We start from the raw sequence: 14,608 nt of genomic DNA, 5'->3' as shown, positions 1-14,608 counted from the left end.
TTAACAAGATGAGCTAGGTACTGGCGAATTTCATAGGTCCTAAGGTGCACACTTTTTACATCTTGTCTTCTCTTAAAATCGGAAGCACAGAATCTAAGCACAAAATGGACAAATCTAAGGTCAAGGCTTGGCGCAGACTTATCCTCAGTCTTGCAGAGTCTGTCTTAGAGTAATAGATCCTTGCAGAACCGGGCACACTCCTGGCCTGTCATCCCAGTAATCCCTTTAATTTTCTCCTTTTCTCTTAGTCTGAACTATTTGTGTTCCTGTAGTTTCAATGTCTTTTAATAATTTCAAAGGCAAGGCACTGGTAAGATAGCAAGATAGTGTTGATTTTATAAGAAAACCTCTTTCTCCAGCACAATAATAATAATGATTCTGAACAGCTAACATTTGCTGAATAGTTACTATATGCCAGGCACGACTCTAAGTCCTTCACATTTCATCCTCATAGCAACCTTATAAGGAAGGTATTATTGTTAGCCCCCTTTTATACATGGGGAAACTGAGGCAAAGAAGTACTTTGCTCAGAGGCGCATGACTAGGAAGGACAGAGAGCCATGATATCTTTGGAACTGGGGACAGCATATAACCTCTCTGTGAATACAAAATCTGTACTTGAGAGCAGACTTCAGAGATTTCTGGCATGTGTAGGGTTTTTAAAAACATTTAGTGGGGCCATTGATATGATGTAATAAGAATGGCACTCTCTGTGGTCTTCCTCCCCAAATCCCATGACCCCAATTTCATGAGAAAAACATCAGACAAATACCAGCTGAGAGATTTTCTACAAATTAGCTTACCAGCACATCTCAAAACTGGCAGGGTCATCAAAAACAAGGCAAGTCTGAGAACTGTCAGAGTCACATGGAATCTAAGGCAATGTGACAGCTAAATGTCATGTGGTATCCTGGATGGGATCTTAGGACAGTAGGGAGACACTAAGAACATCTGAATAAAATTGGGACTTCAGCTAATAATGATATATCAAGACTGTTTCCTTAGCTGTGATAAATGTGCCACATTAACAGTAGGGGAAACAGGATGTAGAGAGTGCGGGAACTCTCTGCACGGTCTTCACAACTTTTTTACAAATCTAAAACCATCTTTATGTTAAAAGTTTCTTTTCAAAAACACTTGGAGGAAGCAGCATTTAAAACTTTGATTTTGTGCCTCCTCCACCATATTTGTACTCTCTTTGGTGTATTGTCCCTTCGTCAGTGGAGTGAGTATGTAATTCAGGTGGTTGGTGGTTGAATAAGGAAAAAGTGCAGCTCACTCCCAACTGACCAAGCAGTGAATGAGCTAATTGTTACTATGTAGACACACACAAAGGCTAATGGCAGATGGTACTAGTTATTTTGTTAGCTTAACCTGTGGGGGCAATATTAATATTTTGTTCTCATTTTCTTTTATCCAGGGAGCAGATTTTAAGAGTAAAAGAGGATGAGAATGTTCCATTTCTGCTGGTTGGTAACAAATCAGACTTAGAAGATAAAAGGCAGGTTTCTGTAGAAGAGGCGAAAACCAGAGCGGACCAGTGGAATGTCAACTATGTGGAAACATCTGCTAAAACTCGAGCGAATGTGGACAAGGTAAGGGGTGGCTCTCCTGCCTATTACATCACGTTAAGAATAAGTTGATTTACTTTAACTCAGCTCCATTTTGTCCGGAGATTTGTGAAACCGTCAAATAGTGATTTAGTATGTGCTGATTTTTATCTGCCCTGAATGCTCAAGTGCACATGTGAGGAATATCTCACTTTACCTTGTCCTCAGGTTCCCAAGAGACATTAAAACATGAGACCGCACAGCTGAGTGGTTTTTTTTCCTAGCACTAACAGGATTTCTGACCCGAATCCTTGCCTTTGCTTAGTTTTTCTTTTTTCATACCCTGATCGGCTGGATAATTTAGAAGCATCCTCTGAGCTAACACCTGTCCCCAGCGTCTATTTAAGTTCTCAAAAGTAACGGTGCCTCGAAAGACAAAGGAGCCCCAGATAAGAAGGCTTTGAGATCTGTTACTGTGCCTACACTCCCCACCCTCAGCCTCTGTCCCCAGAGTAGAAAGACAGATCCCCTGCGGCTTCTCTATCTTCCCCCTTTGTCCACATTGCCCCTTCCCCGAGTCCAGGCCAGGAACACCCTCGCCTTGTTTCTGGGCACCTGCCCAGGTACGTTATTTCATCCTGCTGCCGAGACCCAAGTCTTCAGTGTAAGGAAGACTGAGGCACCAGCTCCTTGAGCCCTGCACAGCCTCCGGGCCCTTGGGCTCTGCCGCGCGCCTCTCAGACTCTAACGGGCAGAATGTCTATGAAACTTAGTAAACATGGATTCCTGGGTCTTACCCTCAGAGATTTTGCTCCATTTGCTGTGGGGTGGGACCTGAGAATTTGCATTTCTGGCAAACTCCTGGGTGGTACAGACCATGGCCTCTTGGACCACACTTTGAGTAGCACTGCTTTGGGTTTAAGTTTTAGTGAACTGGTCTGCTTGTGCCTGTAGACTGATAATACAACACAGAAATCATTAGGTTAAAAAAACTAGAGATCTGAAAAAAAATTAGTCATTCTGTTCATTCACTATAGGGTTTTTTTGGTTTTTTTTTAAGTTTATTTATGTTAGAGAGCATGAGGAAGTAGAGGAGGGGCAGAGAGAGGGAGAGAGAATCCCAAGCAGGCTCCACAGTGTCAGCACAGAGTCCAGCACGGGGCTCAGACTCACAAACCATGAGATCATAACTCGAGCCAAAACCAAGAGCTGGACACTCAACCAGCTGAGCCACCCAGGCGCCCATGTTACTGTAGGTCATTATAACCGTCCCTGTGCTGTCATCTGCTGGCATGAATATTTTCAAAAGAGGAAAGTCATTATAACCGTCCCTGTGCTGTCATCTGCTGGCATGAATATTTTCAAAAGAGGAAAGTTGAAAGTATAACAAAATATACCCCCAAAACTTATGGGCAAGACCAGCCTTTTATTATGTTCATGGAATTCTGGGCCAACGGTTTGGACAGGTCACAGTGGAGTTGGCTTGTCTCTGTTCCACAGTGTCTCTTGCCTCTGCTGAAAAGCTTGAAGTCTGGGAACTGGAAGCATCTTCAATTAGGTTTTTTTTTTTTTAATATTTACTTACTTTTGAGAGAGAGAGAGAGAGAGAGAGTGTGAACAGGGGAGGGGCAGAGAGAGCGAGAGACAACAGAATCCCAAGCAACTCCAGACTCTGAGCTGTCAGCACAGAGCCCGACATGGGGCTTGAACCCATGAACCTCAAACTCATGACCTGAGCCGAAGTCAGAAGCTTAATCGACTGAGGCACCCATGCGCCCCTCCGAGTAGGTTCTAAAGACTGTTCACACATGCCTGATCCAACACTGGCTGCTGTCCAGCAATGCCTCGGTTCCTGGCCATGTGACCTTTTCCATGTGTCCTGCTACATGCTTTGTTAGAGCAAGGGCCAGTGTCACAAGAGAATAAGAAGCAGGCAAGAACCACATCACCTTTTATGACCTAGCCACGGAAGTTACTCAGCCTTATTTGGACTTTGTTCTGTTGGCTGAAGTAGTCACAAGTCCTACCCAGGTGCAGGAGGACAGGGAATCGACTCCACGTGCTGAAGGAGAATGGCAAGATGCTGGAAGAGTGCATAGGGAGTATTGCCATGGCTGGTTTTGGGAAATACAGTCTGTACTCAAGGGTCACCTCTCCAAAGCAAAATTACATTAAATGTTGCTGCTTATAAACAAACCATGGTATGGGGGTGGGGCAGAGATAGGTGCTTGGGCGGCTCAGTCGAGCGTCAGACTCTTGATTTTGGCTCAGGTCATGATCTCTTGGTTCGTGGGATCAAGCCCCAGGTTGGGATCCATTGCTAAGTGTAGAACCTGCTTAAGATTCTGTTTTCCTTTGCCCCCCACCCCCAAATTGTGCAGGTGAGTGATAGGTACGTAGGTGGATAGATAGATAGATAGATAGATAGATAGATAGATAGATAGATAGATAGATAGAAAGACAGACAGAAGAGTACAAGTTCGTACTGAATACTATAACTTCATGTACTGCTCACCCTGAGGGGTGACTGCCAGATAAAATCCCTCAGTGACTAAATAAAAGTAACTTGCAGCAACTCTTCAAGTTTCTAGGATTAGGTTATATTTGGTTTCTTGGGGAGGAAATAATGTTAATAGGTAAAGGAGCTGATTCATTGGTGTCTGTAGGGCCCAGGCACTGTGGCCGGCACTGACCATTTATCTCGAACTCTGCAAGGCATACTCTTCTTGTGCTCACTTTTTAGATGTGGAAATGGAATCGAAAGATTGCACACCTGATTCAAGTTCAAAAGGCCTGTGATGGCATCTGCTGGCTCTGGGTGTAGCCAACTCTGGTGCCCATGTCATTTCCACAGTTTTCCTTGACACAGTGGTTGGAATACCTGTGATGTCTCCCAGGCTGTGTGTCGTCCACTCCTGGAAGCCTAGCACGGATTGTCGGGGGTGGCGAGTGTTAATACCGTCTCCTAGTAAACTGACACGTATCTTGTTTCTCACAGACAACAAATACTAGCTCCCTACAAGACATTAAGGTCTCATGTCTCGTCCTCATCTGGATTCCAAATAGACCATTAGGTTGAAGTTTCAAAGAGGCAGATTTTGAATCCTCCCTGTGAAAAGGAGGAACATCAAAATGGTTGAGCTGGGCCCACGCCTGTCACAGAGGCATCACCCAGAGGCAGAGGACCCCCGGGCAAACCTGCTTGTGGACTCACCGGGTGCCTTGTTAGTAGCCTTCTAGCTAAATGCTCCAGCTCTTTAACTCATGACTCCAAGGTTGCTCTTAATTGTTAAGGAACATCTTGGAGAAATGCAAACAGATTGAGCAAGTAGATGTCAGAAAGGAAAGTGTGATTTATTACAACAAGAGAGCCAATTTTATGTTGGGGAAAGAATTTTAGTAGAAATGTACTTATGTTTATTTTTAAGTTTTTTTCATTAAAACTTTTAATGAAAATACTTAAAACATATAACACATGCTTATTATATAAAGAAAAATTTGTAATGAGAAAAAGTGAGTCACTCTTCACCCAGATTCCACCCCCTCCCCTTCCTCCTGTAAGGTAACCACTGCTGATGGGGTGTGTCTTTCCAGACATTTATCTACACTTGTAGCCTGGCGTGTAGAATCTAAGGGAAAGCGTGTGTTTGCTTGTTTTTCCCCTATAAATAGGAATTTTGTAGTATTTATAGTACATTTATATACATACAGTATATAGGACATATATAGTATTTCTGTGTATGTAGATCATGTATTTCTGTAGTTTGCTTTGTAAATTTTATAACAAATGTAGTTCTCTTCATGCCATTACATATAGATGTGCCACATTTTTGTAAACATCTGTGAAGTGTTTCATAGTTGGGCTTTTTCATAATTCAACCATTTTCCCATGAATGACATGCAGCATGTCACAAACAGTGCTGTCTGGGCACCCATGCAAGGCGCATTGTGAATTTTAATGACAAGGCACCCTCCAGAAAGTGTCCATACGCTTCCACCGAAACCCTTTCCCCACTGCCTTCTCAGCACCAGTTAAGGCAACCTTCCAAAGTCACCAGGGAGATGAGTAAACCATTGTTTTAATTTGTGTTTCTTGATTATTAATGAGGCATGTGGTAGTTGATTCATGGGCCATTCCATTTGTACATCTTCTGTGAACTCTGAAATTACTTTCTTCTGTCCATTGATCTTCTGGCTTTATTGCTTTGATTCCTAAAGCCTACTTTAAAGACATTAACCTTTTTTCCTTTTATATATGTTGTGGATATTATCTCTTAATCCATACTACATCTTCTAACTTGGCTGATTTTTGTCTTTTGCTATGGAAAAACACTAGAGATTATGTTGTGAAATCTTCCAGTGTTTTCCTTTGTGACTTCTGGATTTTCTGGCTTTCTTAGAAAGGCTCTCTCCCATCTATAGTTAAAAAAATTTGTTTAAGCTTTAAAAATCTTAACTATAATTTTTTACCTTCTTTTTGTGTTGGCTTTTATAGTAGATTTTAATCTATTTGAAAATTTAATATTGTCTAAGTGCTTAAAATGAAGCAGGCAAAGGTTTAGATTTAAGCTGATATGTGTTGATGCTTTTCAAAAGAGAAGTGTTATTTCTAGTAGCTTTTGTTTTTTCAGCTGTGTATGGTAAGCCAAGCCTTCTGAGCCTGTTTGTATGTTTATCTAGTTTTGTCTTATTTTGACTTATGTGAGAAAAAGGATGTCCTGTGATCTCTACTCTAGATTTAGAATACCCAAATTTTGTATATACCAGGTTGCCCTAACATGGGAGCAAAAGAAAGAAGGAGACCGGAGAAGAGGTGGAAGCAGACAAGGGAGAAAAGTAATTTTGAAAGTGTCTGTATTTTTAAAAAGTCGGAAACAGTCTCTGCTTTGAGGATGATCATTTGTCTGAGCTTGTCAAAGCCAACTCTTTATTCTTTTTTATTTTTATTTTAGAGAGAGAGCGCACACAAGTAGGGGAGAAAGACAGACAGAGAGAGAGAGAGAAAAAGATTGAGTCCCATACAGGCTTCACACTCACCACGGAGCCCAACACAAGGATTGATCCCATGACTCTGGGATAATGACCTCATCCAAAATCAACAGTTAGATGCTCAGCTGACTGAGCCACCCAGGCTCCCCCACCAGCGCTTTGTTCTTATCCCTAGTTATGCACACCCTTCCATGTCACCGGTGGAACAGAGCGTCCATTAGCTTTAGCTCATTATAGTAGCTGATGCAGACTTTAAAAGTTCCCCATGGCGTTTGCTAGTTAAGGTGACCTTGGCAGTTTCTAATAGGGATTCGTTTGAAGTTCACCGCAGGTACTTATCTAAAATTAGAATTTTAGACACCTTTTTCTGAAGTCTATTCCATAGTAATAAATCCGCATCAAAAAGCCTCAGGGTAGGGGTGCCTGGGTGGCTCAGTCGGTTAAGCATCCGACTTTGGCTCAGGTTGTGATCTCATAGCTCATGAGTTCGAGCCCCGAGTCAGGCTTTGTGATGACAGCTTAGAGCCTGGAGCCTGCTTTGGATTCTGTGTCTCCTTCTCTCTCTCTGCCCCTCCTCCACTCACACTCTGTCTGTCTCTGTCTCTCAAAAATGAATAAACGTTAAAAATAAATAAATACTCGAAGAACTAATTAATTAATTAATTAATTTTAAAAAAAGATAGCCTCAGGGGAGCCCTGGGATATTACCTGTCACTAGTTTGGGAGCTCCCTGCCCCTCTAGCCAGCTGTGGACTCAGCACAGGGTCCTGAAGTCTCCATCCTGGGGAAGCCGCGCCGTGGCCCGTGGGTTCCGTGTCACCCATGTGTTTTTGTCTCCTGCATTCTCCGTGGATTCTCTTTGCTCAGTTTTTCCATTTTAACCATTCTCACCCCTTCATGTGTTGGTCCTGTGTCCATTTGACTTAACCCATTAATCACTGATTGTTTCCTTGCCTTATTTTTTTTTAAATAGCTTCCTTGCTTTCTGACTTACTTTTTGTTTCTCATTCCAGATTAGGAATCAGCCATTTTATCTAAGAAACCCTGGTTCCCTTGGTAGGACTGGTATTTAGCAGCCATAGCCTGGGGACTAACTGATTTGCTTACTGCTGTCAGGTTGTCATTGCTTCATGTCCCTTCAGTGAAGTGCTAGGAAATACGTATTTTTAAAAGAAAAATCCTGAGATCCTACTGTTACTTCTAATTCAAGTTTAGCATTTAAGATTTTTACCTCTTTTTTCTCTTACACCTGTATGTCTTGGTTCCTGACCTCCATTAACATTAATTGCTGTCTTACACTCTCCTGCAACATCTGTATAAAGTTGTTCAAAAAGATAATACATTGTTACTATTAAAGGCTAAGTTACAGAGCGAAGTTTAAGATCTGTCTTGGTTTTATTTGTTGAGCTTTTGTTTTTATTTTTCTGTTCAGTTTCTCTTCTGAGGCGTACACTCTGTATAATGTGTTTTAAAGTCTCTTGAGGTAATTCTGTCCTCTGTGTGATTATGTCACCAGCTCTGCATATAGTTTTATTTGTTTTAGTTTGAATTTCAGTTTTTGTGTTTGATTTCATTTTTTAATATGTAAAACATTTACATTTCCAATACAGAAGTTGTATAACAAGATGTATTCAGAGATGCCTCACTGTTCCTTATACCCTGTTGCCTTTATCCTGAAAGTAATATTAGTGTTTGGTTTCATTGTTTCTATTTAAAATGCAGGCAAGTCCCTGGAACTCCTATTGGACACCCGCAGGCTCACCCTCTACTTGTGCTTCGCGGCGCCTCGCGTTTTCAGTTAGCTTCCTGTAGAGAGCCGCGCTGGCCATTACGTAACCTGCATTTGTTGACTCACAGCATTCAGAGTGCACAGGCTAGCCAGAATTTTTTAAATGTTTTCAGTTGATTTCTTAATAAATCAGTGTGGTGTCACTTCTTTCTTACTTCATGCTCTTGGGAAAAATAAAAAATAAAATAGAAGTCATAACTGAACTTTTAAGTTCAGAATTTGAGTATAAACCGTAAAAGTTACTCATACATTCGTCATACCCCCAGTCAGAACTATTTGTGTAAGTGTTGGCCCAGATCCCTCTAGGCCTTCTCTGCCTGCACTCAAACATGTGCTATTGATATTTAACTTCTGAGTTGTTACACTAGTCATTTTAAAATTATTATGCTAGTATTTCTCCTCTGCTGGTTTCTAGGCATCAGACAGACATGATAAATTCTCGAATATGTTGCAATAAGGAAAATTGTTTTCTTAGCACCTGGTGTCAAAATGACAAAGGAAACACTCATTTTCCTTAGCTCTGTTTCTAAAAATGGAACTGAAGAAAAACAGTTAAACAAATTTTAAACAAATATTAAACAAATTTTAAACAAATATTAAACAAATTTTATTGAACATAAATTACTTTTTTTAATTAATTACTTTTAAAGATGAATTGGTAAGGTATATTTATTCATTGTAAATTACTCAAACACAGTGCACTGAGTTTTGTCTTTGGAGCTATCATCATTTGTAGTACTTTGTCTTTTTTATCTTGAAAATGGGGATGGAAAGATTAGGTTTTATTTTGTGAACATTTTTACCAAAATGCATAACTCAGAAAATTTCCCAATTTTCCCAGTGTACTTGAAGGAGACTAGTTCTGTTCTTTCCTCGTGCCCCAAACAGGAGTCTTTTTTTTTTAATGTTTGTTTATTTATTTTGAGAGAGAGAAAAAGAAGTGGGGGAGGGACAGAGATGGGGAGAGAGAATCCCAAGCGGGCTCCGCACCCAGCACAAGACGACCACAAGATCATGGCCTGAGCCGACATTAGGGGTCCGACTCTCAACCGACAGAGCCACCCAAGTGCCCCCCAGACAGAAGCTCTGACATAGTTACTCTTAGTTTATGCCCAAGGCTTACTGCTGCGGTTGCAGGAAGTACCAAGCTCAGATTATCTGGTCGCTTTATTTACCTTATTTTCTTCTTTTTAGGTATTTTTTGACTTAATGAGGGAAATTCGAGCCAGAAAGATGGAAGACAGCAAAGAAAAGAATGGGAAAAAGAAGAGGAAAAGTTTAGCCAAGAGAATCAGAGAAAGATGCTGCATTTTATAATCGAAGCCCAAACTCCTTTCTTATCTTGACCATACTAATAAATGTAATTTATAAGCATTGCCATCGAAGGCTCGATTGACTGAAATTACTTTAACGATTTGGAAATTGTTCTGTATCACTAAAAGCATGAATTGGAACTGCACTGAGAGTCAAATTCACTTAAAAAAGAAATTAATGTGGCTTCGCCAAGAAGCAGAGTTCAACTTCTCTCATAATTGCCTCCATTTCTCGCGGTCCTGAATGTAGTGTGTGGGCTTGTGTGTCGCGGGCAGTCTTTCCGGAACTGTTAGAGCTGAGACTGGGTGGGAGGGACGGGAGGAAAGGCTCCTTCCTCTGGTTTATTATAAAGCTTAAATTTTATATCATTTTAAAATGTCTTGGTCTTCTACTGCCTTGAAAAATGACAATTGTGAACATGGTAGTTAAACTGTACCACTTTTTTTTAACCATTGTTATACACAATATAGAAGAAAAGTTATTGGCATGATTGTTGCATATAGTTAAATTGAGAGTAATTCATCTGTGAACCTGCATCAATTACCTGGTGATTAACGTAGAAAAGTGGTGTAAACTTGTACATGGAAATTTTGGAATATGCCTTAATTTAGAAACTGAAAAATACCTGGTTGCGTCATTCTGGGTGTGTCCTCCCTGGTGCCGTGGGCCCCTTGCCCCACGTGTCCTGGTGAGAGAATATTCACCTGGTATGGAGTACAACTTGTGTGTAGAAGATTCTCAAAAAATAACTGTCTGCTACAAGTCTGTCTGAACTTAAAATGTGTGCCATACTCTGGTTCTTGAAAGTCAGGGTCCAGAGCACCTTGATTGCTTCTCATTAACCATAAGGTAGTTTGAGATGAAGGGCCAGCATATACTTGTAAGATAATTTTAGACTGTGGGGATTCAGCACAGTTCTGTTTCGGTGAACCGTCTTTTTCTTTAAGATGCCGGCCCCTGGAACTCCCTTTTTACAAGTGGTGAGCATGTAAATTATCTCTCCAGAGCAGGGCACCGGAAGGCATCATTAGTGCTAATGCATTTTGCACTAGGACACTTGGGGACGGTGTGTGTGCCTGCCACCTGCTTGTTTCTACATGTGCCCTTCGGAGGTGACAGTCTGGCTTCGGGAGAGTTCCTGGGAGTCCCCGTAGTCCGTGTTCGTGATGGAGAACACTGGAGCCACATTTTCTTCCTAATGTTAACATCAGGCAGTGGATCCCAAGTGCGGTGCAGAAGGCGTATTTGGCATCCGCAGACCAAACACCAGCCCGTGCTGCCCTGGTGTGCCGGGCCCACTGGAGGAATTCCGGCGTGCTGCCTGGGGACATGATGTCAATGGGAAATATACCGATGTCAAGAGTTTTCTTATCTTCTTTGGAACGGGCTAAGACAGTTAATAAAGTTTGTCTTTTTTTTTTTTTTTTTTTTTTTTTTTCCTCAATCCTAATTTCAACAAGTCAAAACTGCATTCAGGCATTCCAGGTAACAGGTGTGTACATGAAGTTAACAAAAATAGGCTTTTTGGGAACTCAGCTCTTTAGATATTACATCTGACTTGTCATGTTAACTATTTGTCCTTAAAGGGTTTGAGATGTACATCTTTCATTTCATACTTTTCATAGGCTATGCCATGTGCAGAATTCAAGTTACCAACGTGACCCCAGCCCTGCGCGCCTGGCGGTCTCCACGTGTACTCATCACAGTCTTATTTAACCAGGGGTCCTAACCACTAACATTGTGACTTTGCTTTGAGACCTTTCCTCTCCTGGGTACTGAGGTGCTATGAAGCCAACTGACAAAGATGCATCACATGTCTTAGGCTGATGCCACTACCCGATTGGTTTATTTGCAATTTGAGCCATTTAAAGACCAATAAACTTCCTTTTTTTAAATGCTTGTGGTGTTACTTGATGTTTACAATATATACAACATGTAAAATTCAGACTCATCAACCTGGGCATCTTCACCAGCGATTTAAAAAGCCACCAAATCTCTTGAACTCTCAGTTTAGGGCTTGCTTTTGTGTGATGCCAGATTTCCTAGATAACAGCGTCATTGCTCAGTCTTGGTCAGAGCTCAGAAATGGGAGAATCCCACATGCACGATTACATGGAAGGTACCTTTATGCAGTCATGAAAGTCACAGTGTGTGCGTTACTGTTAGAATACTGCTAACCTCTAAGATGACTGGGGGCCAGGTTTATGTTCATGCTCTAATCGGGGCGATCCCCGGAGACCCTTTACTTTCCAAATTGTGGCAGGGGTAATAACTATGCTCTTAGCATTTCTTTCCCTTTCTCTTTTGCTCTCTTGCTCTCTCTTTCTCCCTGTCTTTTTCTTTCTTTCCTTTTTCTTTCTCCCTCTCTCTCCCTACCTTCCTTTATTCCTTTTCCTATTTTTTCTTTCTTGTTGATAAAAATTCAGTTGATTCGTCTGTTTGTGACACAAACACTAGAGGCCAAGTGTTTGACATCATAGCTTTCACTTCAACTCCCTGGAATGTTGATTTCTTTGGCTAAAAGGACAGACTAGACATGAAAGGCAGGCAGTGCTTAGGCAACTGACATAAATAAAGATGGTGAGGAGACAGTGCTAACGTCATCCTCCCCGGGATGGGCATGAGGGGACTGTTAGTCACAAGCTATTTTCTAGAAGTGTTCGCTGGAAACAAAGGAACACCCCTCCTGGCTACTGCCACTGTCGTGAGCCTCCGTCACCCCCACCACACAGGTACAGCAGCGCTTTCTGATGTCGCCCTTCCTGCCTTGCTGGATGTGGTGGTACAGGGGCTTGCTATACTTTCTCATGAATTTAGACCTAATTTTCACCGGGTCTACTTCACTGCAAGAGGCCATGATTCTAATCAGGACTTTATCATGAGTCACCTTCCCCATCATGGAGTTGTACAGTCAGCGAAATACTGGGGCTCATGCTGAACGCATTGGAGCAGGTGGAGGAAAGCCTCCTCCAGGTGTCCTTTGATTCCTTGATGCTCTCCAGCATGTCACAAGCTCAGTAGCTCTTACACCTGTCAGATACTTTTTGGAGATGACACACTATTCCATGATGCAGATCCACTCACACTCATCAGTTCCTTTCCTCTTCACTCCAGGATCATAAAGATCCTGGGCATCTTGTCAATTGGTCCATAGTCAAAGACAGAGCCATCTTCTGTTCTGCCTTTTTCAAGGGCAACCATCAGCTTGTGGAAGTCCCCGGATGTGTCAGAAACGATGTCCTCCAGATCAGTCTTACACATTTCCTTGTAGACTCTTAATTTCTTGAAGCTCCTGGTTGGTCCCTGAGCAGATGAGTTCAATGAGAGACCATCTCCAGTCCCCAGCCCCTTCATGGAGGTTTTCATCTTCAAAGCATCACACTGAGTAGGCTGACTTCAGGGCTAATGCAAGTTCCTTTTTGGTCCTTCTCTGGTAGGCAGAGGCAATATCCCATCTGTGTTCATTGCTGCAGTTGGTCAAAATGTTGACAATGGTGATCTCATCCACACCTTTGGTCTCAATAACCATTTCAGTGTTCAGAGGATCACGCTCAGCCTGATCAAGATTGATGTACTCTTGGACAGACCCATATGCACGTGGAATGTGGAGTGGTCACCCTCCAAACTGAGCTTGCAGAGAATTTCATGAACAGTTGACATTTTTTGTTTTATTTACTTATTTTGAGAGAGAGAGCCAGTGGGGGAGGGACAGAGAGAGAATCAGCGCAGGGGCTCAATCTCAAAAACCATGAGATCATGACCTGAGCCAAAATTAAGAGTTGGACATTTAACCAACTGAGGGACCCAGGCACCCCCACTTTTCTTAATACATAAGCAGTGCCAGAATGAGCACATGTAAGTTATAACTGGCATAGTTTTAACCTCACTGGACCCATGTTTAACACCAAAAAGGGTATGATGTTAACTGTATACCAGAGGTTAATGATTAAGTTCTGGTCTTAAACTAAATCAGAGTGTCATGACTCAACATTCTGTGACAAGGATGTTAAACTGAATATTTGACAACCATCAAAGCATTTACCAAAAGTTCCTGTAAAGTTTTCAAAGGAATGCTTTTGATTTAATTGTGTAGGAGTCTGCTTTAGCAAATTACTTTGGAAGGCAAGAGTGGCAGGTCAATAGAGGTCTTCATTCAAGCCTTTCATTTTCAGTAGATTCAGTAGCTCCCCACTGTGGGCGCTACTGGGAATATAGCAGATGAAGGACAAAATTGAATTCGAGACAACTACAGATTCACAAGGAAGAAACTACCTCGGTGTCCCATGCAGAAGGAGAGGAAGTTTTAAAAAAAGATTAGAGATTAGGTCTCTGTCCTCTGGGCTAGACTGCCTATGTCTTAGGATTGTCAACATGTAAAATAATAATTATAATAACAAACCATGCATCCTATATGCAAGATACTGTACATATGTATTTAAATTTAGTGTTAATCCTATGAGGTAGGTGCTATCATTTACCCCTATTTTACAGATGAAGAAACTGAGGCCAAAAGCAACAGAATAACTTGCCCAGGACCACAAAGCGAGCTACTATTAACTGGCACCGGGAGCATAGTGGTCTGGCTCCATGCACAATGAAGGAGAAGCAGAATGGAGACAAGATTTCACGGTAGGAGACGCCCCAGATGTCCCCAAGGCTGCAGCTGTGAACGAGAGGCAGAGGCAAAACAGCCTCCTGCCTGGTTACTGAGAGAAAGACAATGTGCCCAGAGAGATAACTTTGTGAAGAGCTCATCTGTGGAGTCAGGACTTACAGCGTTTTCCCCATAATGTCAGGAAGGAGTCAGCCTGCCTCTGGCTGGCTGGGGAATCTCCCATATTTTCTTAAATGCAAAAGGACTTTCCAGACCTTTGCGCCAGCAGCCCCGCACACGGGCCCGTTGTAGACAATGCCAGGCAGAGGTGTGGTGGCAGGATGGAGGGAGCTCTGGCCATCCTGTTGTCCA

The 14,608-nt window shown here is 42.1% G+C and overlaps 1 protein-coding gene and 1 pseudogene across 2 annotated transcripts in view; one reads left to right on the top strand and one right to left on the bottom strand.

Moving 5' to 3' along the window:
* The window catches only part of RALA (RAS like proto-oncogene A), a 66,675-nt gene extending 55,136 nt beyond the window's left edge, over nt 1–11,539 (top strand). For both annotated transcript variants that reach the window (XM_029926689.1, XM_029926690.1), the window contains exons 4-5: nt 1,421–1,595; nt 9,523–11,539. In XM_029926689.1, coding sequence (XP_029782549.1) covers nt 1,421–1,595; nt 9,523–9,645 — 298 coding nt within the window. In that variant the 3' untranslated portion in view covers nt 9,646–11,539. The remainder of the gene's footprint in view (nt 1–1,420; nt 1,596–9,522) is intronic.
* A 793-nt stretch (nt 11,540–12,332) lies between these two features.
* LOC115275025 lies at nt 12,333–13,302 on the bottom strand (annotated as a pseudogene).
* Between the last annotated feature and the right edge of the window lie 1,306 nt (nt 13,303–14,608).

Source organism: Suricata suricatta, chromosome 2 (assembly GCF_006229205.1).
Source record: "Suricata suricatta isolate VVHF042 chromosome 2, meerkat_22Aug2017_6uvM2_HiC, whole genome shotgun sequence".
NCBI lineage: Eukaryota > Metazoa > Chordata > Mammalia > Carnivora > Herpestidae > Suricata > Suricata suricatta.
Note: the sequence above shows the minus strand (reverse complement) of the source record. Positions and strands in the feature narration are given on the sequence as shown.